This window comes from Leptinotarsa decemlineata, unplaced genomic scaffold (genome assembly GCF_025532065.1).
Source record: "Leptinotarsa decemlineata unplaced genomic scaffold, Ldec_3_MD MMD2_tig00026282_RagTag_RagTag, whole genome shotgun sequence".
NCBI classification, from domain to species: Eukaryota; Metazoa; Arthropoda; class Insecta; order Coleoptera; family Chrysomelidae; genus Leptinotarsa; species Leptinotarsa decemlineata.
Window position 1 is genome coordinate 11,455,865 of NW_027412668.1, and position 23,659 is coordinate 11,479,523.

General features: G+C 35.5%; 1 protein-coding gene and 1 non-coding gene across 3 annotated transcripts; both read left to right on the forward strand.

Annotated features, from left to right (window-relative positions):
• Nucleotides 1-5,793: 5,793 nt before the first annotated feature.
• On the forward strand, nucleotides 5,794-22,582 carry LOC111502374 (lysosomal proton-coupled steroid conjugate and bile acid symporter SLC46A3). Of its 2 annotated transcripts, XR_012466733.1 has the most exons (5): nucleotides 5,794-6,938; nucleotides 11,843-11,980; nucleotides 13,590-13,833; nucleotides 15,501-15,718; nucleotides 20,446-22,582. XR_012466733.1 is itself a non-coding variant. In XM_023156444.2 (4 exons), the coding sequence occupies exons 1-4, from the start codon at nucleotides 5,906-5,908 to the stop codon at nucleotides 15,622-15,624; spliced, it is 1,539 nt and encodes a 512-aa protein (XP_023012212.1). In that variant the 5' UTR covers nucleotides 5,794-5,905; the 3' UTR covers nucleotides 15,625-17,463. The 2 variants fall into 2 exon arrangements, 1 of the variants encoding a protein (XP_023012212.1); XM_023156444.2 differs by lacking the exon at nucleotides 20,446-22,582 and having other exon boundaries at nucleotides 15,501-17,463.
• TRNAD-GUC (transfer RNA aspartic acid (anticodon GUC)) lies at nucleotides 16,234-16,305 on the forward strand. Its single transcript has one exon. It is a non-coding gene; the product is annotated as a tRNA-Asp (tRNA).
• Nucleotides 22,583-23,659: the final 1,077 nt, after the last annotated feature.

The following is a 23,659-nucleotide window of genomic DNA, read 5'->3' on the forward strand; positions in this document are numbered from 1 at the left end:
GGTTCACGTCCACAAACTTTCACAACATAGAAGTATTATATAAAAAATCGGAGAAGCTCTAGCAAATACTCTCAAAATGTCATGAAAAAGTGTCGTGCAAGAATTCCTCAAGACTGTAGTAACACTTCTGTAAGAGAAGTTTCTTCACCTCAATTTTAAAAAGTTTATCTGACTCGATTTTCCTAATAGATGCCGGCAAGTTATTATAACAGTTTGTTGTATTAAATAGTGGGGAGCATCTAAAGTGAGCCGTTTTGTGTGAGGGGGTTCTTAACAGTTTCCCATGACGGGTGTCTCTACCATGTATATCCGCATTTGTGACAAATTCAGTTATATTGTTACGGGCAAAAGTGACACACTTCAAGATAAATAAAGAAGGTGCCGTCAATAGGCCCTCTCTTAAGAAAATTGGAAATTGGAAACGTATCATTTTGCATACCAATGATGGAAATTTAAAAAAATTTCATAGAATCTTTTTAAAAAACCTGTTCAAAAGCTGTTTTTCCGCTAATCATCTGTCGCCCTCTATGAATGACAACCTTCAATCAAAAGACAGAACACTTGTGTGAGTTAAGAATTAACAAGAACTTACCTTTCAATATGTGATTCCCAGCACGTTGTGTTCATTTCACCGATTTGACCAACTTGGAACTAAAACAGAAAATATTGAAAAAACCTATAGAACACTTTTTGTTAGTATTGAGGAGGTGCTACAGTTCCGAAATCATTTCAAAAAACCAAATTTTATTTGGCTATTTTTTTGTAAATGAAGTTTAAGACTCGTTTGCGAAATACAAGAGAACAAAGCAATTGAATTAAACATATTTTTAACTTTCAAGTATGGTCGTAGTACATATTTACATTACTGGAATACAAAATTTTTCGTGAAATCGAGTTGAAACTACAAACCATTCTGTTTGGTCCTAATATTCACACAACTGGTTTCTATCAATAGTTTTGAAGTTTCAAGAATATTCTTTATTGGTTTACATATAGTTACATATGGAAAAATCACCTATTTCGAGAATTCTACGTGGTGCTTGCTTCTTTTCTGTGATGACAGATCTTTGAGGAAATGCTTTGAAATGGGCGGCTCCAAATTTAGATCATTTGACGCAAGAAAACACGCCAAATGAATTTCATTATTGATTAATATGGTATTATATTACCTTTTGTAAGAAGTATCCTTTCTTGCTTAAAATATAATATTGAGAATATGAACGAGTATTACTTAGAATTAAAAAAAGGATGAATCATCAGATGCAATTTGTCAACTTATAATTCTGAAGAATAAAGTGTGTGTTTCACATTCCACTAAAAAAACCTCGTGGCCCTATTACCATATTTCAATAAATTGTTTATCAAAGTTTCATACTACTAGCGTAGCAAAGAAAAATACACTTTGAAATAAAATGTACTCGCCACTTGGGACAAGTTAGGAAGGAAATTCAGTGATTATCAAAATCCTTTGGGAGTGTTATATGTCTTTGATATTCATGGTTTGAGTCGTCTCTTTACCCCATGTATGGCGTTTTCGTAATGTTACGTCGTCAACGACATCATTATAAATGTATACAGCCATGCTTCTTCAAATTTGTTAATGGCTAATGCACATTATTTATCACTCAAAATAAGAAAAATAATAATTCAATTTTTCGGTATTGACACAGAAAAATAAATGTAAACCAGTACCAGATTGTGATATGATTACGAGCTACATTCAGTAAAACTTTTAAAGTATGTAAGTTAAACCGGTTATGAAAAAAAATCAAAATTGTGAAATAAGAAGCTGTTAATCACGTCCTTAAATCTAAGAAGCGAGGAAATCAAAATTTGTCGTATCATCTAAGAACATTAACATATTTCAGGTATTGCATCATATATATTTCAATATTATCGTGAGTCGTAGTTAAAACCTGAGAATGAAAATGAAGATGTTATTGTAAAATTGAGAAAACAAGCAAATAATTATACTCTCAACAAACATTGTACAGAGGATATCCCCACCTTCGCATTTAAATAATTGAAATTTTAATATAGTCATGATTACTTGTGAGGATCTTCAATCACTCATCGTGAATCTTATAACCCTCGAGGGCATTATATGAATTCTTATCAGTACCGACTTGATAGAGGAATTCTGATATTGTCTAACAGGGAATTTCAAAGGATACACTAAGTTTTCTTTATTGGAAAAATTTACAGGGTTGGGAATAATAACTGGTACTTAAATTATTATTCTGCACTTTTTTCCTTGAAAATTTTCAAGTTTTGGTTTCACCGAAATTTGTAAATCAAATACACAGTGGCTTAAGGTTCTTCTTGTTTTTTTAACTTTCCGTAGTTTTTCAACAGTAATACCTCAGAACACTGTAGTAATACCCCAGCAAAAGGTACACCCATACTATAATGTAAATATCGATTTGATTGAAAATGTTCGGGTATAACTATTTTGCAGATCTGAAGGTCAGCAAATTATTCTCACTGGACATTGCTCACGTAATCTTGTAGGAGGACAGAAATTCTTGCAGGTCGGGTCTGCCAGACATGAATCTCGACCAGGTTAATCATTTTCGACAGAAAAATTATCCAACGTAATTCCAGTGATGGCCTAGCCATCAAGTTTTGCTGAAGCCAATAAAAAACTGCAACTGTATAATTAGTACTACAAATTCATTTAGGCGATATGGACTTCATTATCGAAATGAAGATTTTCCAGATGAATATAAATCGCTGTAATTTATTTAAATGGAATTCGTTTTTAGTGACTCTGATGATACTGACTTGGATAGCAATGTAATAAATGTGACCTTCGGGTGTAAATTGGCGATCCCTATATACTACTAATGATATATAATAATTATCTCAGTTAAACTCGCACTAGAAAAATACACCGCCCTGTATATAGGATCGTTCAGCCGAAGGTATTCATTTTTTAATTTAATTTGGTAGCGCGAGAGTTGCTGCCACCAGATCAGAAAAAGTTTGAAATCCGTCCTGATCACACGGATTGAGAATTAGTGGGCGACTTGGTCAACAGTTGAATTTTTTACCTGCTTTCTATCTTCGTAGAGCAATGGCTTGGTTATGCCACCAATTATATCCTCAGAGACTGGATTCGGCCACGGCTTAAATCCGTGGTCTTTTAGGGGTTTGAGGGAATGAAATAATATAAGCAGTGTTCACAAACCAACTTTACTGATGAATATTCGGATTAACAATTATTGATAAAATAAAATTAACAAAAATTACTACTGGAATTTAACCTATACAAAATAATATTGAAACTATTCTTTTATATACGTTTTACTGAACATTATTTAAACTAATGAAAGAAAAATAAATATATAATTATAACCGTGTGAAAAATATGAATAAACCACTAAAACAAAATTATTTGTTTATTCCTCTGAAAATTGAAATAACTTCACTCAGGACATAGGTGTGCCTTGACTGAATTCTACTAGATCTGCTATAAAACAAAATGAGATACAACTCTGAGAAACTATTAAAAACCCACTTAATCGCTCCTCATCCCTGTATAACACAGGGAAATGCTATGACCTAATAATAACCTAATTAAATGAAAAAGGGAACCCGATTCTTAGCTATATGATAAATTTTCAACAATACCCTAGGTGCCAATTCGAAAATATAAAACACATACGCATGCAATAACATATACAATATATATATATATATATATATATATATATATATATATATATATATATATATATATATATATAAATATATAAAAATTGTTTTCAAATACGCTCACCAAATTAACGTATATGGACTCTCCTGAAGTCTTCAGCAAAAGCCACTCTTTCCCAAAAACTGTCCCAAAATCTTACCAAGAACTCGAAAATGTTCTCTAAATCAGCTAAACTGAATCAGACCGCGAATAATAATCAAAACCCAATCACTTCTCGAATTCTCTCACAAACCCTATAGGAAGTCCAACCGACCTACTTTTGAGTTCGTACGCTGCTGACTTTTAGCTCAAGTCAGCTGGCCAAATAAGACGCGGCAAACTCCCAAATACCAATATTACTTGACTTGAAATATCTCAATATTTCAACTCACTCAAAGCTTCCTCAAGAATTTCCAAACTTTGTAGGAAATTCAACTGAACTGGACAACTCTCCGCGCTCGACTCCTTTTATCTCAATTCAACTAAACCGCAATTATTTGTCAATTCCGAAACACCTCGCAAAACGGTGCCCCGAACTACCTCGTATTTCAGTACCTCCAGAATTCACTTAGAACTTCGTCAGAAGTCCAATCGACCTACTTCTGAGTTCGTACGCTCCTGACTTCTACCTCAAGTCAGCTAGCCAAATAAACCGCGAATATTTCTCATTACTGGAATCCCCTCGCGACCCAGTGTCTTAAAACACCTAGTCCCTGCAATAGCTTTCTCAGCAACCTCCCCAAAGGGGCCAACTGCCTCGGTTAAGAGCTCCTCAAACGACCCTGGGGTCCTCGCATGACTGACTTCGTGCGCTATTAACCTTTTTCACCTCAATTCAATTAAACCGCGAATAATTAACAAATCTGAAACCCTTTACGACACCGGGTCTCCGGAACCATGCCCGGAGGTCGAAGCGACCCGGTCAAAAGACCGCGAACTCCTCGCGGGTCTGCGCACGACTGACTTGAATCTTTTTCAAAACCTTTCCACTTGAACTCTGTTAGGGGATGTAATTCAAATGATTTCATAAAAATTCCCTCCAATCAGAAAGTCTGAAATTATTTACAAATCCGATACTCTCAACGTCCTCTACATGTCCAATGAATGAGTCCGCGAGAATTCCCGACTGGTCCCCAATATTTTTAATGTCGTGAGCCTGCTACTGATATATAGATGTCACTGCAAGGGTTATTTTGATATTTTCTCTGTCTTGAATAAGAGGTATGTAGACTATCTTGGATGCCTTAACTTTATCATGTCGTTAAAACGTTGTACTCATAAAATAAATTTAGATATTTATTATACTTTCAAGTACTTATTAACAGTTATTCTAAATGGGGTACACAGACTGAATAATATATTTTTGAGCCTTAACGTCATGATAATGAAATATGAGGTTGAATGTTCTAAAATATAAGATTTCTTAAACATTGAGGAGTTAATTTTAATGACTTTTTTTTTGATTGGCTTCGCTCTTGTTGACCTAAAGTTATTACTGAAAGCTGAAGGTTCCCTTTTCTACGGAAACTCATCTGTTTTGGTAGTCAATATTTAACGAAAAATAATATATCCAACTTAGCAAATCGCTGTATCGCCTTAGTTCTTGTATGTGATTCATTATATGCCAGAGGTCCAGTTTCAATCTAACAACTCAATCATTTGTTAATTAGCTCTCCTAAAACTGAAATTTATTAATACATTTATGGATGTAGTCGTTACTACGTGGTATATAGGAAATCATAATCAAGAAAAGGGAATTGAAACTTTTATTTGTAACTAACGTTAGTTACGAACATAGAAAGTTTCAATTCACTATTCTTCATTATGAAAATTATTAATTATTAATAGAAAATTCATAGTTGAGGTTTCATAATCTGTAATAGAAAGGGAACCTTGAGCCGGCATTGAATCAAAAATACTTCACTTTCATTGATAGGTACAACATAACTTTCGGTTATATACCGGTACACGGATATATCAAAGGAAAACATTAATAAATTCCTAAGATTTCTTGCGCAATCCTCATCACACTAGAATAGCGAGATGATTATCTTTTTTGTCAAATCTCACCCACTGTCTTGAGGCCACACGGAAACTGGTTTTAAATAAGTGAAACTAAACATTAATGTATTACAAACATAATCAAGAGTTGCAGTATTATGAAGTGCTTTGAATAAATATGTTTATTTAGTTATCATCACATTAAATATGGCTTCAACGGCGGAATTAGTGACCGAGTCGGTAGCGGATTTGACGAAAAAAGATGAGAAACGCTTTGGTCAAATGGACTTCACAGAAAAAATGTCTTACGTGCAAGAAGTTATAACAGTTGAACCTCTGATAGGAGCTTACGTGATGGCAGCAACGTTATGTGGACCCACTTTATACAATCTCGAATTCGAGAAGGCTTGCAGGGTAAACTTGGAGATGAACGACACTGTCTGCGAAGCCATTCTCAGCGGACAGCACGAAAACTTCACAAACCAGAACAACCAAGTGCTCATTGCCGTGAGCAACATGCACTCATGGCAGTTACCGGTGCAAAGCTTTATGCCTTTGATCCTGGTCCTGTTTTTGGGATCGTACAGTGACCGTCACCAAATTAGGAAGCCGTTTCTCCTCATTCCGATTTTTGGGGAACTTTTTGCTGTGGTAGGATGCATCCTGTGTGTGGTCTTCATGAGGTCCTGGTCGTTGGAGGTCTTAGGGGTGTTCCAGGTTGTTGTACCTTCATTCTTCGGAGGACAACCCATGATAGTGATGGCCGTCTTCGCGTACATTGCGGATGTTAGTACCCTGCAAATGCGTACCCTTCGCGTGGGGATCGTCCAAATTGTACTAAATACCATCCTCCCGATCACCCAACTATTCAGTGCACACTATTTTGAACTTGTGGGGTATTACGGGGTATTACTTACAGCGGGCGGACTATACATTCTGGGACTTGTCTATGGACTTTTTTGGATAAAGGAATCTAGAATACCAGTGAAGTCCAGTAGAGGATTACTGAGCGATGTCTTCGATCCAAAGCATGCTATCGATACCTTCAACTTGATGCTGAAAAAGAGCCCCGGCAATAATAGAGTTTACATTTCGTTAATTCTTTTGACACTTTTCGTTTACAGTGCGGTTGTGGTGGGTGAAGGTGGGATGTTTTTCAGCTACACTCAAGGCAGATTCGGTTGGACGATAGTGGAGTACAGCCATTTCATTTTCGTGAATACATTGATACATTTATTTGGTGAGTTACGAAACAGATCACATTCAGAAGCTCAATTTCTGTTTTCAACAAGAACCGGCTAGTTTTTAGAAAGTTGTTTTTGAAATTATTCTTTGAACATTAAAATACAATGTCAAAGACATGAAGAAAGCAATTAATTCCAAAATAAACTTCTCAAAAAGATTTGTTGATCATGCAAATAAATTACTTCTTTGTGAACATTGTGAACATCTGAACAGCATGACAATTTCTTGTATAAATATTTGGGAGCTTTTTTCAGTGATAATTTCATGATATCGACAAGCAATATGTAATGATTGCCTTTTTGCCATGTTGAGCCAGTTGATATTTTTGAGTTTATGTTGGCCACGTCCGATGCCGTGTATTGAAGCTAGATAATTGTTTTGAACAACCTAAATCCTCCGTTTGTCTTCATAATCAATGCATCATGGTCCATAGACTGCGCTTCCAAAATTGAATCTGGATAATACAAGATATTCACAGAGTATAGTTTTCTCTTTTGTTGGGACAGTGTCTTTTGGTATAAATTTGTTTGATGTTCATATAGACAATATTAATGCATTTATTGATATGAAGTTTGAATTTCAAGAATGATACCTAAATGTTTTGCTCGCTCAGTCGGTGCAACCATATCCTTGTCTACAGTTAAATGGAAGCTTCAGTGCTCTCTTAGTCCCAAAGACCAAAACTTATTTTTACTGGCATTGAGTTGAATGCTGCCTAGAAGTAGAAATCAATTTTCCCCCAAATATTGAGTTGCAGTCCTCGTGGTTCTGGTTCCCTTTCAGTGGAAGATCTTCGTGAAGCAAAAGCTCAATTGATACCTCTACGAAACCCTTCATCACTTGGAAGGATCAATCGCAGCTTGAGAAATGGTTCTTTTGCAAATTCTGTGAAACATGTTCTTCCTTACGAATCAGTAAAGAGTTGTCCTGAAAATCTTAAGAAGAAAATTGGATTAGATAATTTAGGAAACATTTGCTACATGAATAGCATTTTACGAGAATTTCAAGAACGAGGTTTAAATGATGAACGAGAACGAAAATGCTTCCTACTTATTCATCAAACTCAAATACCTGTTCATGCAAATGCAGATGTTGTATCATCTTTCCCTCCAACCGATTTCCTGGAGTCTTTGAAGTCCGCTAGATACTCGTTAGGACAATAAGAGGATTGTTCCGAATTCTTTGGTTTTTGTTGAATACTCTTCGTGAGCAAAAGAATAGCATAATCAATACTCCTGACCGCTCTGGATTGAATGATTCCGTACAGTCGATCTCCCCACTTATTCACTTTGTCTTTGTAGTAAATGTTCAAGAGGTAGCAAAAACGAATGTGAATTTCTGGAACTTCAACTAGCGTTTCCTAATATGACTAATAACCAGTCCTTGCAAAGCTTATTGTTAAATCATCTGAAAATGGAACTTTTAACAGTTGATGATCGACTGTATTAGCAAACAGCGCCAAACTAACTGACTGTTATAAGGAAACAAGTATAACTGAGGCACCAGTCAATCTAATAATAACACTGATGATCTTCAAATATGGGTCAACCTCTGACGTAAGCACCAAACTCTTACGAAGGTTCGAAATAGATGAACATTTCAATCTAGCAGACCACTATTATAATATTTATGCAGTCATTGTTTACTGTGGCTCTGGCGTTGAATTTGGTCATTATTACACTTTGATCAAAGACGAAACGGACTGGTTTAAGTTTGACGATATTCGTGTCACGAAGTGTTCTGGCGATGCATTGAATTTTTTGGAGCCTCTGAGGACACCCTACATTTTGTTTTATGAGAGAGAGGACATTAGCAGATGATGTGGTGCTGCAGGTTTTTCCGGGTTTTCCTGCAGCTGTAAAAACAAATGCGCCACTGAAATCAATGAAGTCGCCCCGGAGCGCCAATTAATTTTTGTTGTTGTTTTATAATTTAATGATTTGTATTGTGGAAGTGTTATACATTTTGAAATATATCATACTGAATACTGTTTCAAATGAGGCAATGTTTTCATTTAGCACCTGCAATGACTATTGCAATGGTGAGCCAGCAAGGCCATTGCAATAGCAATGATATTGCAATAACATTGCATGCATGTAACAATGTATGTTGAAACTTCCAACATAAGATCATATACTTCCAGAATATAAAAATTAAGGAAGGTATGACGTAAGTTATTGAAATATTCAAATTGATCACTTGAGGCTCCAAAAATCCGCTTTGTCATTATTTCATTTATATAGCTGTCGATGGTTTCGACTGGGATTTTTTGAGTTGTTTCAATTATGTCCAGTAAGAGTTTGTTTCACATGAATTAGAGGTCTTACGAGTGCATTGGCCTCATTCTAAAGAATCAGTTAACGATCAGAGTAACATCATTGTCACATAAAGATTGCAGCGGAAAGTCAAGACAACTCATACATATATAATGAAACATTAGAAGACTTAATAACGAGTAATTTTTATGATTGTTCATGAATTTCAATACCCACAATTACTATCCAATTTATTTTGTTTCCTGGTTATTCCAAAGTCAATCATTATCATATTTCATCGTCTTCATAGTTTGTGTTGAACTTCAAACTGTTAGTAGAACAAATCTCAAATCTTCACCGCTCACTGGTTTAATAGTTTTCGTCAGAATAATGAATTCCGTATACAAATTCGTGTCATATATCTTAGAATGTTTCTGGGGCCTTTTGCAGTTATTTGGGAATGGAAGAAATGATTTTTTTGTATTCATCGGCTGATGAAGTGGTGCCCTATTTCCAGAGAGCATCTTTAGAAAAAATATTCCAACACAGTCTGCAATTTACCAAATTTTATGGTGACGGCATTAAACTTTCATTTTTCAATTTAGAACAGGTATTTCCTAGACATATGAATTCTCAGTTACAATTTTTGGGATTATTTGTGTGGGGTTGGATATTTGTGGTTTATAATAATAATAATAATATGGAAGCATCCTACAACATTTGAATGCCGGATAGACGTATACTTACCTCGAGGTGGAACAACGCCACTCGCAAGAGGTAACAGCAGTGAAAAACTCTCTCCGCGGCAAGTATCAGCACAAACTTCGACAGATCTGGTCATCGGAACTGTCGGGGAAGAACAAAGTTGCTGCAAAAAATATGCTTGCCGTTCCAATCTTACTCTACTCGTTTGGAGTAATGAAGTGGACTCGGGAGGAGCTGTATCAACTTGACGTAAAGACCCAAAAAATGATGCATCGTCGTCCGTTCTACGGTTGTACTTCCTCCGACAACAGGGAGGCCTGCCGCAAGGCGCCGAGACCCTAATGGAACCCGTTCAGCAAAAAGCTCAGATAAAAGCCGCAGATATCACCTCACTTCTGCGGAAACACAAGGATGAGCCAATGCATGGGGGTCTTCTTCAATAACATTGGAGACCTTGGCTTATCAAAACGCCTGACGTTCGCTTTTCTCAGGCTGAGTCGGCTGAAGTCGGAAACTGAGGGGTTCATCATGGCTTGCCAGGATGGTGTCTTCAACATCTTAGTCAACCGCAGTCGCGTGATTGGTATAGAGGTTCCTGACACAAGGTGCAAGGCCTGCCGTGAGGCGCCCTAGACCGTAATGCACTTGCTATCAGCATGTCCAGCATATGCGGTCTCGACCTATACCCATCGACATAACGCTGCCCTAAGAGTTCTATATTACCATCTACGCCACTATTACGGTATCGACTAGACACCGGTGTTGCCCTACGCTCAGAGGGATATTGAATCCGTTGTGGGGAACGAGAAGTTTCGAATTTATTGGAACTATTCGTTCCCCATCTTCAGGCTCCTACAAGCTAATAAGCCTGATGTAGTCGTTCTCGACCACCAGAGCAAAACGATATTTGTCGTGGAGTTTTCAGCTCCTGGCGAAACCAGAAAAGAGGAGGAAAAACGGATAAAATATCGAGAATTTATCTTCAAACTCCGCAGACTCTGTCAAGATGGTTGTTCTCATTATTGGAGTCTTGGTGGAATGATGCCCTCTCTAGTCTCGAATCTTGAAATCATACCGGCTTGCCGCAGTAAGGCAGAAATTTTAGCCGGACAGATGCAGAAGGCTGTCATTCTTAGCTCACTGCGCTTGCACATGGCACATGATTCTCGGACCCAATGATCACTTACCCTACGGTATGGGGAGTGGTCGTTGGTTGATAATACTGCATACTTCGGTAAAAAATAATAATGATTTATTCATCAGTAAATCAAAACACATAAATATGAAGTGAAGTATGTGGGGTACATTATAGTTTGACGAATAAACTGATACTTCCACTGAGGGTAGAAACCTGTGTGTGGGTATAAGGAACAATTAGAGAACAATTAAATATTAAAAAACAGAACAATTATGACAATTGAAAACAATAAGGTTCAAAATATTTTGATTCAGATATAAAATAGAAATAAATAAACATTTATAATTTGAAATTTTTGTATAAATAAAAACACAACATAAAATTAGGACAATAAAGAATAAAATACACTCGTCATTTACTCAAAACTTTGATACCTATAATTGGACGTAACGTAGAAATTGCGATGTGTTAGATTTGTACAAAGAACAAATGAGTTTTATCAGCACAGCGGAATTTCATACTGAATAATTCACAGTTGTGAGTGTTCTAGCTTTTAAATGATAACGGATATTATTGTATTTAAAAAATAATCTTGAAATCGCAGAGTGGAATTATCTCTCCTACCCCATAAATTTCCCCTCATCAAAATTAATGAGCCTTTCAGTTTTTGAGTAGTACGCTTGTCAGTTCAAAGTATTTGTTAACATCCTCAAATTAACTATTTTTGTCTTATTAAAATAATGACCAACATAACTTGGAAATTACAATAGAAGATACTTAACTGCATGTTATTTCTTCCAGGTACTGCTCTAGCTGTTCCTCTCTTCACGAAGGTGCTCAACTTTAGTGATATGACAATTTTACTCATAACAATAATTGATAAAATTGTGAGTAATTTTGTATTCCTGTTTGCTAACACAAGTACTCTTCTTTACGCAGGTAAGAATGCCATTTTAAAGGACAAGGTTACAAACATGGATGTTTTATTTTTCTACGTCCATTGTTACAAAGATATTTTGATCTATAAAAAATTCTCTTCAACTTTCAAAACTACAAAATACGCTCAAAATTCACAGGCATAGAATGAATCAATCCAACGAAAACATATCTCCCACACCATAAAAGCGTAAACAATGGATATGACACTTGACTTTTGAAAGCACCTAAAAGTCTAGTGTCAAGTACCAGCCTCAATATATAAGGCCGTTCTCCAAATCATGGATACTATTCTGGTTTACGAAATCCGCGTATTTTTTTAAATGAATTTTAATAGCTCATTTCAAAGACGTGTTGATAGCTCAGAGCTGATTTTAGAAACCCTAATCTTCTCAATGTTTATTTTCCTGCCTCCAATGTTATAGTCGAAGTAAACGATATTGTGTATACTTAAAGTTGTGGTTTCCTCGGACAAGTACTGATAGTAATAACGAGTGTGATGTAGTGATTCCAATAGCGATGGTGAACAATGCGAAAAAGAGATTCCAGGGAATAAGATTTGGATGCATTTAAATATTGAAAGACACAGAGTATGTTTCAATGTATATAAGAATCTTCATCTCAAGTTTTGTTTCCAGGGAAACAAACTATTACAATCAACATCATATTTGACCGAAATTGCTTTCTCAACTGTACGTAAAATAGTCAAAAACAAACCTTATGAATGCAAGATGCGATATGATACAGGATTACCAAAACCTTTAGATGTTCATCTAATAGAGCTAATTAAAGAAGTATCTGATATTACCTGACAGAAAAGAATTTAAACAGTAATTTTAGTTGAGAAAGACTATATGGAGATTGGACACTTCCATATTCATGACAGAAATAAATTCATTATTGATTTAAATGACGACAGTGATAGTGAAATAGAGAATATGAAAGAGGAATTATCTGAAGCTTACGAAGAAAGTTAGTAAAGTGATTTTAAAAAGATCATATATATATATATATATATATATATATATATATATATATATATATATATATATATATATATATATATATATATGTATAACTATACCTAGCAGTTGTTAAAGTGGGCAAACAGTTTAGGAAACTGTGAACCTAAAACCTGTAAATCATCATTGATGGTATATGCGTTGACTGCAAATATGCATTTTAATTCGCAGAACGTCAAAAAAGCAAATACAAATTTAAGGCTTTATGGAAAATATGGAGTTGACTATTCGGAATCTCGAAGGATTGAAAAGAGTATTCGTTGTGTTTAAATAGGTGCACAAACGATATGATTGATTATGCCACCCGGTACTGAAATTGTTATATTTCATAATGGAAGTCTCTCGAAGCGACGCGACGATAGAGAAGCGCAAGTTGAGTTGAGCGCGACCTTGGCCAAGCCACAATCGATTGACAAAGACCAGCAGCGGCCGGCGTTATTTTTTTCAGGGAAAAATTCACACCAATATATTACACATCAGTATCATTTTCATGTTCTCAAAAAAGTAATCAGATTGTCCTCGTTCCACACACAAATTTCTAAGAACTATCGAACTGACTAATATAGAAATTAATTTAATTAAACTTCTAGCTGCCGTTGTTAGCATTGTGACTGGAGTAACACCAATTGGAATACGATCACTTGCGACGAAAGTTGTATCGGAAAGCGACTTAGGAAAGGCGCAATCGCTATTCGGAATCTGCGAAGCTCTCGCTCCCGCCATCTCGACCCCTATTTACAATAAAGTGATTTACAACAATACGCTGGAAACGTATCCCTCAGCATTTTTCATCCTTGGGATTCTGCTGTTCGCTTCATGTAGCGTTGCAATATTGTAAGTACACTTGATATAAAACTTTACAGACACCCAAGAAACATGTTGGGTCAATGAAAGAATACACATGCGTCAAATTGTGCATTCGTTAGTAACGACGAAGTAACGAAAATGAACCGATGTAGTTTCTGATCCGAACAACCTAATCTTTCAATAAAGGTTTTTATATTTCTGAAATTTTGGGTGAAATTCATATTTATTTTATCAACAGCTTTTTTCGAAATTTGACTTTGGCATCAATTTCTGCTTCGATCGAGATGTAAAATAACAAAAACATCGGCCCCGTAATTCTCATGATGTGGCACACCTATTCCAACAGTCGTGTCACTTGTATTAATTTGTGCAGGTCCTTTGTTGGATATTCTCCTGACTTATAGCACTGGATCACTCTGGTGATACCTCCTGTAATCCACTGCAGCACGTTTCCATAAGACACGACAGACCTTCCCTGCCTCTTTGTTGCGTTATCTGCAGCCAATGTTTTCGTTATACAACCGTATTTTGCTCGGGTGTTCACTGTCCAAATGAACAGCATCCGATGAATAATCCTGCAATTATTCAGAGCCGATCCTTACTCTGTTGACGCAGTTCTTCAGTTCTTTCCTCAGACAGCTTTCCTGTTTGTGTTCCCATGTAAATTGTTCTATTATTTTTCTTATTGGCCTTTTTCATATGAATGTTTTCGGTACCACAATTTCCCACCACCTGACTTCTTCATTTCTTCCAAGTCTACGAAAACACTTCAGCCTCATGGGCACATTGCGATATTCTCCCATTCCATTTCAACATTGTGCCCTGTATTAGTTTGTATATGTAGGTACCTTGCTGGATATTTGTCGTATTCTTCTGGACATAATTTGAGTTGTCTTTGAATTTGATAGCCTCCTGTGATTCAGTTCTTCACATTCGCATAAATTACAGGGTATTTTTCCAATATTCTCTATGTTTCTCATATACCCACTTTACAATCTATAAACTTTGGTACCCCCTCAACTGGTTCACATATATATGGAGTTGATGATCCGTGTCTGACAGACTCGTCAGCTTCTTCGTTACCTGTGATGCCTGAGTCTCCTGGCACCCAGCATAAAGACAATCTGCTCCTGTCTGTCGATGCCACTTTTGCGTTCATCAGTGGCCTACAAAGTTTATGAGAGAGTCATTTTCTTCTTTGAAATGAAAGAGAATGAAAGACTTGAGTTTGATGGGTTTCGCCTACGGCAAATCTAAACGTACTAGTTCTCGGTGGTCAGAGCTTGGTCACTTTTGGAGTCATGGCAAAAATTTCCTGTGGAAAATACTCTTGCTTTCAGTAGGTATATACCTTGTGTACTTCATCGATAAGTAGAGGGGAAGAGTCTGATGCATGCTAAAAGTTTACTTTATGCAAAATTGGAAAACGAAAACCAAATATAAATTACCGGCTAAGAAAATATTTGCATCATGTTAAATTTGTTCCTTGTTAAATCCAGCAGAAAACAAAATATTTTTAGAATTATGTCTAAAAGCCATAATATAATTTGGCACTTTGACAACAATAAATAAGAATCCAAAAGGGTCAGGAAAGGTGCTACTTTTATTGGAAAGCCATGGATTATTTTTTATTCTTATATTCTCAAGTCAGTAAGAACAAAATTTGGCGCACCAAACTGATTTTTTTTTTCTAGGCGGATGTATCTTAGCGAAAAGAAGAAACCTAGTCTTGTCCTCTCAGCAAATGTGAAAGAAATGAACGGAAAAGGTGCAAAAGAAATACCAATAGAGGGTTACGCTGAGACAACACACATTTAAGGATAGTTGGTGAACTCAGTCGCTGTTTCTAGAAGATTGAAAAATAAATAGAAAGTGAATAGAATAGAAAAGAAATTGACAGTATTTTCTAAAGGTATATTCTGAATTTATATATATTTGTGTACTAAATACTTTCGAAATAACTACTTACCTATTCAGTTAACGCTTTTAATAAAACGAAGTTATAGTGTGTGAGTAGCGGAATTGAAATTAACTGAATTATTTGTTCAGTTTTAGTGTTTGAAAAGTAGGTACGTTTCAGTATTTTGGTACGATTACATATTTTTAATTCAATCTTAACTTTCTTAATGATTTATCTATAAATAAATAAAAATTATAAAACTATGAATAAGAATACAATAAAGTTTTGAAGGTCACCTGCAAGAGTCAGTCCGCCGCTGTGAATTATTCATAACTGAAAGTCAAACAAAGATTATGAGAAACGTTTCACATCGTAAATGAAAAAGTATTGATACGATATAGGTATTACTTCAAGAAATTTTTTCAATATTATTCAAAGGTTTATGTTGAGTAAAAAAGATAAGATTTGTTGATATACTGTCATGATATGTTACTATAAATATAAGACATTTACTGTAAGCTTGTAAGTCCCCGGTAGTATAGTGGTCAGTATCCCCGCCTGTCACGCGGGAGACCGGGGTTCGATTCCCCGCCGAGGAGATTTTTTTTTATTCTTCAATGTTACCTCCTTAGGTAGCATAATAACAAAACGTTTCAAGAAAGTCCTATTGTTTAATACATTGGTCAGCTACTGTTAATGAATACATTAAATCCTTTTTTGAGGTAACAATATCTAATGTTCATATTTGTTATAGGTATGCCCAAGTGAAATATAACACATATCTGTATTGTGGCGTATGATATATGATAGATTATTAGATAAATGTGTAGATACGCTGCACTTCTCATTTATTATATTCTAAAAATCGATTGTAAAATTTTGATTATTGGATTATTTATAGTATAAATGGAAATCAATTGTCAATTACCTATAGTATTCTACGACCACGCCTTCAAGGAAATAATTCCTGAACTATTAACTTAATGAGATTCATGTTGACCATTTTCACAAAAATTATTCTTATGTAATTTTGGATATTTTCAACCTTTGGAACATAAAATGAGATTTATTCAATCTTCAAGCAACATTTCTGTTTATTCATCAAAATTAACACTTTCTCATAATACTTGATGCGTGTACCTAAATGATCCAGCAAAACTCTCTGATTTGAGACCAAATATTTAACTTTTCTTCTCTGATGTTTTGGAATATTGATTAAATAACATATTTTAAGCTATGCATTGCAATTTAGTATCATTACTAATGTACAAATATCAAATATAGGTTCTGTCTACAGTACATCACTACAAAAGAACTGTCCCTAATTACGGATGACATCTTTGCGTGTCTGGATTAAGGTAATGGTACCACTGTCGTACTTCACGACGTTCGACACCATAAATACCAATTTATTAAAAAGTTATACGACTGATCGAACTCAATTTGTTATCGTAGAGTAAAAGTACGTAGTTCCACAAGGCTAAGTTTGGTTTCCACTACTCTGCTCTATATACAGGCCGCTTTTTAGCTGATCCCACTATGCTATCTCGGAAACGGTAAGACCCACAAGGTGGGTTGAATCGGACAAAAATGTTCTATTACGAGGAACTAAAATAATCTCTTTTCCCTGCGTTTTTCTCATCATCACTGCATGGTTATACAATTCCCGGTTGGGGCTACCTCAAAAAAAATAGGGATCAATATTTTCTGGGTCTAGAACTCAAACCTATATACAGTGTCACCATTTGTGCTTTGTTTGTGCTTTATATTTAACTTAAAATGATGCGGCCAACTGCGACCCACTGACGTTCAGTGTTTGTTAAATTCTACTTTTTTTTTGAAAAAATTTGAAAAACTGCATTTTTAGATCGAATTTAACAAAAAGTTACTTGAAAAAGTTGTGTCTACGGCAATTTTATATTCATATGCCATAACTAGAAGAAAGTTAACGTTTTGCTTATTTTTGACAGATATCCCCTTTATTTTAAAAAACAAGTTCGGTTAATTGTCATCAATTCATGTATACATAGCAAACTAATCATGGAGTTTAACTTTTCTGATAAATTTTTACTTATACGGACATTTTTAGAGAGAAATTAAAAATGTGCTATACAAATTTTAACATGACTGTTGCAAAGTTTCAATCACTTGGCTATTTTCTTAAACAAACGTCAGTACCTTCAATTTTGAAAAAGCAGACACAACTCAAAAACTGCAATAAGTATTAATAAAATTACTAGAGTTGAAATTACATCAAAATTTCAATATTCAGTATTTACAGATTATTTATAAACACTAACTAGGGCGGTAAGGATGCTTAATCACGTTGAATAAAATTTTTAAGTAGGTCTTGACAAACAAAATGCATGCTATGGTAGTGTCAAGTTGTTGATTTACTGGTCAAATTTTTAACAGTTATTATTGTAATAATGTTGTCTCTTCAGGAAAGAATAGAAATAGTTTTAATATTTATGTGGTGAGAATACACCATACCGGCAAGTAGCTAACATTTTTAATGAACGGCATCCAGGAATAAATGTTCAACATACTACTTTGTCAAGAATAATGTCGAAATTCAGAGAAACAGGATCCGTAGCAAATCAATTTAAAAAAAAGCACACTCCAAGTAAATATGATGAGGAGGCCCAACTTAACATTTGCTTAAAAGTTTTGAACACGGGCAAACGAGCATAACCGATATTATAAAAAATACCGATTACAAGAGAAAAAGTGTTAGAAAATTTTTATTAAAGAATAAATTTTGGCCTTACAAGCCAAAATTTATCAACACATTAAAAGAACGAGATTTTGATGTCCGCTTGGGGTTTTCATTCTGATTTCAAGGAGAGAGAGAAGAAAATGTAAAGTTTCCGTATAAAATTTTATGGACAGATGAGGCAACGTTCTCCTCAAATGGAACGGTAAGTTCTCAAAATTGCCGATAGTGGGCCCAAGAAAAATCCCAATTTCACAGTTGAATGTGGTGATCAGTATTCCTTTAAAATTAATATATGGTGTGGGATACTTAACGACCAAATAATTGGGACATTTTTCTTTAGGGAAAATTTATCATCCGTCGGTTATCTCAACTTTTTAAATGATGAGGTTAGTGAAGTTTTAGATAATATGCCTTTAAATATTAAATACGACCTATGGTATCAACTTGATCGCGCACCAATACATCACACGGTTGCTGTAAAATAGTCCCTCCAACAAATGTTCAGAGTCAAAGTTATTGGACGTAACAGGGAACATTATTGGCCACCTAGATCACCCGATTTGACGCCTTTAGACTTTTTCTCGTGAGGTTACCTGAAACAAAAATTGTACCGAAGTAGACCATTTACTGACATACAACATCTGGAAAATACCATTCGCGAGTACTGTGCAAATATAAATCCCCGATTTATTAAAAATGCAGTTACAGATGTCAGTACAAGGAACATAATTTGTATTGAACGTGGAGGACGACATAATGAAATGTAGGCTATAAGTGTTTGACAACTTCATTTAGATCAATAAGTAATTTTTTGTACCCATTTGTATTTTCAATAATATTATTGTTATTCAAAATTTATAATAACAATAATAGTTCTATCGAAATTATTTGCATTTTTTTTAGTTGCCTCTGCTTTTTCGAAATCAAAGGTTTGTTTAAGGAAATAGCCAAGTGATTGAAATTTTGCACCAGTCATGTTAAAATTTTTATAGCAAATTTTCAATGCTTCTCTGAAAATGTTCGTATAAGTAAAAATGTATCAGAAAAGTTAAACTCCATGATGAGTTTGTTATGTATACATGAAATGATGACAATTAACTGAACTTGTTTTTAAAATAAAGGGGATATCTGTCGAAAATAAGCCAAACGTAACTTTATCCTAGTTACATAAAATTTGGCATATGGATATAAAATTGCCGTAGACACAACTTTTTCAAGTAACTTTTTGTTAAATTCGATCTAGAAATGCAATTTTTCAATTTTTTTCAAAAAAAAATGTTGAATTAGACAAACACAGAACGTCAGTGGGTCGCAGTTGGCCGCATCATTTTAAGTTAAATTTAAAGCACAAACATGTGCCGAAGTTAAACTTCACTGAAACTTTTCGAAAAAAAAGTTTCCCATATGGTGCGCACTTTAAAGGTGACACTGTATAATCTCCACAAATCGGAATAACATACAGCATAATAAAACAAGTATTACACAGAAAAAAAATCGCTCCATTAGATTTATGGAACTTTTCCAAACATTCGTGAGGTTATGCCATGCAAGCCCTTCTCATTGTTTTTGTCAATTCGTTATTTTGCCAAAAGTTGAGCCGAATACCTTGTCTTCCATGAAGAACACTGGGAAACACATGTATTGTATTCCTTAGCCGAGTTTTTTATTACAGTGGTTACAAAAATCGATGAAAAAACTAGAGGTCAATATTCAAAAAAAAGTTGATGATGAAATCTAAAGAACGAAATGTCGCATTGCAAATTGGTTTATACCATATAACAGTATTGAAAGTTCCTTCGCCTTTTTTTAAATCATTTCTCGATCCGAAAAAAGATTATTTCAGTTTCCCAAAATACCCAGTTTACCCGCCCTAGTAGGTCTTACCGTTTCCGATATAGTAATAGTGAAATCTGTTAAAAAACGACCTGTATAAGCAATATCCATGAATTTTATCAGAGCTATTAGTATATGTATATCATTGAGCTGACGATATGCAATTATACCTGTCTTTCCGTTTCAGTGACATTACAACTGCTGAACGTGAATCTCCAGACCATGTTGAATATTTCAAGTGATTTACTGCAAGCTGATGAGTAATATTTCCAAAGAATACAAAATATTTGCATCAGATTCGCGTACGGCATCCGCAAATATGATCACATTAATCAATCTTTCAAAGATTATGGCTAGTTGCTCATGAAGCAAATATGAGAAAACATCTCACTTTTCGGCTTATTCGGCTTATTCGCTTGAATAAATATATTTCTTTCCACCATTCTATTTTAACTATATAATAATTTCATTATTCCAGAGTTGATCATCAATATTATTCATCATGTAGTATATAGCATTTCAAGAAATCACGAGGTTGGGTTTGAAAACAGATGAACTCCTCGAAAGTCGAAACTTGTAGGAGCTAAAGATTGAAGAGGTCTTACCATCTTTAATCGTTGCATCCAGTACATTTTCGAAACACGATATGCAAACTTGAAGGAATGCATTCGAGAAAGGGAAGTACAAAAAACTAAGAGACCAAGACCGTAGCCAGGGGGGGATCAAGGGGGATTGATTTCCTTCCTCGAAAGTTCTACAAGCAACGGCCATCCAAAAATTATATCAAATACAACGATTGGCTTGTTCAAACATCACAGGAGGTTGCGTTAATGGCCATGTTACGATTGCGCACGACTGGTGTAAACCGCGAAGTAGGAATGGGTCAATTGAGGCTGAGCCTATGGCGAGAAGCTCACTGCGCAACCTCTGCTGCATGCAACCAGTGATGCAACTGAACCCAGGTTTGTATTTAATAAACCCTACAAAATACAAATAAAATAGAACACAGAGTCAGATGCTACAAATGCAATACGCATATATACAGACGGCTCAAAAACCAAAGAAGGCTCAGGATGTGGGGTGCACTCCAGATCACTAAGCCTAAGGATTGGGTGGGGAATGGGAAAATACCAGCGTGGTTCAAACAGAACTGTGGCTGGTGTCTCAATCGCCACTAAAGAAATAACCAGGAAAGGAATTTCTGGCAAAATCTTATCAATCTGCACTGATAGCAGACAAGCCCTATTAGCCTCAAACAGACAACGTGTTACTTCAGGGCTAGTACTAGAGTGCCACCAAGATTTAGCCAAAGCCTCGGTAGATAATAACATTATCCTGAAGTCGATTAAAGGGAACGACAGGAGTAAAGGTAATCGCATTGCCAACTCTTTAGCCGAGGAAGCGGCTGGACTAAGAATTTTAGGACCCAGTGGCACCTACGGCCTGATGACTTCGACAATTACGGAACTAGTCAAACGTTACACCCATGCTCAATCCCTAAAGAGATGGGATGAAATCAAAGGATGCAATCTTGTCAGGATCACCCTGGGAAGCTGGCGCTAAAGAAATATCTGGCGATGACCAGGAAAAATATACCCTTAACAGTAGGATTCTGACTGGTCACTGTCAACTAAGAAAACACCTCCATAATATGGGACTAGTGGACACACCTCTATGCAGGTGTCCTATGCGAGTGTCCGGAGTTATTGTCAATAACAGTGTTCGGCGAGTCTTGGCCTACATCTGCCGATATAAAGGAGATGTCTCCTAGTAATCTGTCCACCTTCCTGGAAAGGACAGGACGGACGATGACCAAGAGGACAACTTCTCGGAAGGATGTACAATGGATCACGTGTGGCCTAAGTGCTGTTGGCCTACACTCACCCTCTCAACTCTACAGATACAGATACTATTGGAATTATAAAATCCGTTGAAAATGTTATCAAATCCTTGGCAAAACAAACCAAGTGCCTTAAAGAGAATATTGAAAAAAACTTCCCCGAAACACAATGGGAAAACCTTACGGCAATGTGCGTACAAACTTTTAAAGATCTTGGCGACACTCCCTGTTTCCACATGTACCCCTGAAAGGACTTTCTCGCATCTGAAACGTCTCAAAACTTATATTTAAGAAACTCCACAAGCTAGGAACTACTAAACGGTTTGGCGTTAATGTCAATCCACCGTAGAATTGACATCGACACCGAGGAGGTTATTGATTTGTTTGCTGCAAAGAAAAAATAAATTTGATTTTGTAAAAAGATGTTAATATTTCTGTAATGGTTTTCTAAGAAATATATATGATTATGTAACACCATTTTCTTTCTTTCGTTATTTTTATATTTTATGGTTTTCTATTGTTCCACCAAACCAACCCCCACCCCCGAAATTGTTTTCTGGCTACGGCCTTGTTAGAGACTGCAGTACGCTTGCGGAATAAACACCAAACTACACTTCAAAACAATCAATAAACTATAAAAAGCGGTAAATTTTGATGTAATCCAAAAGTAAACATAGAGATCACCTTTGAAATCCTTAATGAATTACCAGTTTTTATTTCTGCATACTTCCAACAAGCCCCTGTATACAAAATTCCGCGTTTAATATAAACGGAACATCAGTTTCTTTCGTATGACCTTCTACTCTTACATAAAATCACTCAACCAACATCGTGACAACTATCAATTACAAAGGAATATCATTTTATTTTTGAAACAATTATGCGGCTCATAATTATATATAAAAATTCAGATGAATACTATTAAAATAATTTCCAGGGACGGATGAGCCAACGGTTTGTAAAAAATTATAGAATCAGCAGACGACTTACTTCTCACCTTCATTAGAGTACCAACATTATGGGAATAACTTCATGGTGATACCTGCAAAACAATATTTCAGCATCAACTTTCTTTAATTAATTTATATTTGTACATGGCGAGTAGGTCGGAATCCATTTTTTAGTATATCCAGAATATTTTTCCACTAGCCCCTTCTCTATTCTCACATTCTTGTTCACTCATTCCATACACTCTTGTTGATCGCAGTACAAAATGATATCTGCCTGAATAGTCGTTTGCTTCAGGTTTCTGTTCCTGCCTTTTAATTTTTTGTCTGTTCTGAATAACTAGTTTTGAGAAGGAAAGGTTTTGGTTTCCTACTTCTCCATCTTTATACAAAAAATGTGGAAATCTTCCAAAAATTAATCTCTTCTAAAGATATACCTACCCTTTCAATTTAGTTTCTTTTCTCATTACTTATTGCAGAACACATTACTCAGTGATGTTGGTTGTTTCAAAAGTTGACCAGTGTCGGCTGCTGCGGACTCTATTGTGATGGTTTGGCCCGGTTGCAGAAAGTTAGAGCCGCTGACCACCGTACAGTAACCATGGTCTTTTTTG

Coding starts and splice junctions, on each gene's coding strand:
- LOC111502374 (XM_023156444.2), top strand. CDS start 5,906: ATGGCTTCAACGGCGGAATTAGTGACCGAGTCGGTAGCGGATTTGACG. Junction 6,939..11,842: donor TACATTGATACATTTATTTG/GTGAGTTACGAA, acceptor TATTTCTTCCAG/GTACTGCTCTAGCTGTTCCT. Junction 13,834..15,500: donor TCATGTAGCGTTGCAATATT/GTAAGTACACTT, acceptor TTTTTTTTCTAG/GCGGATGTATCTTAGCGAAA.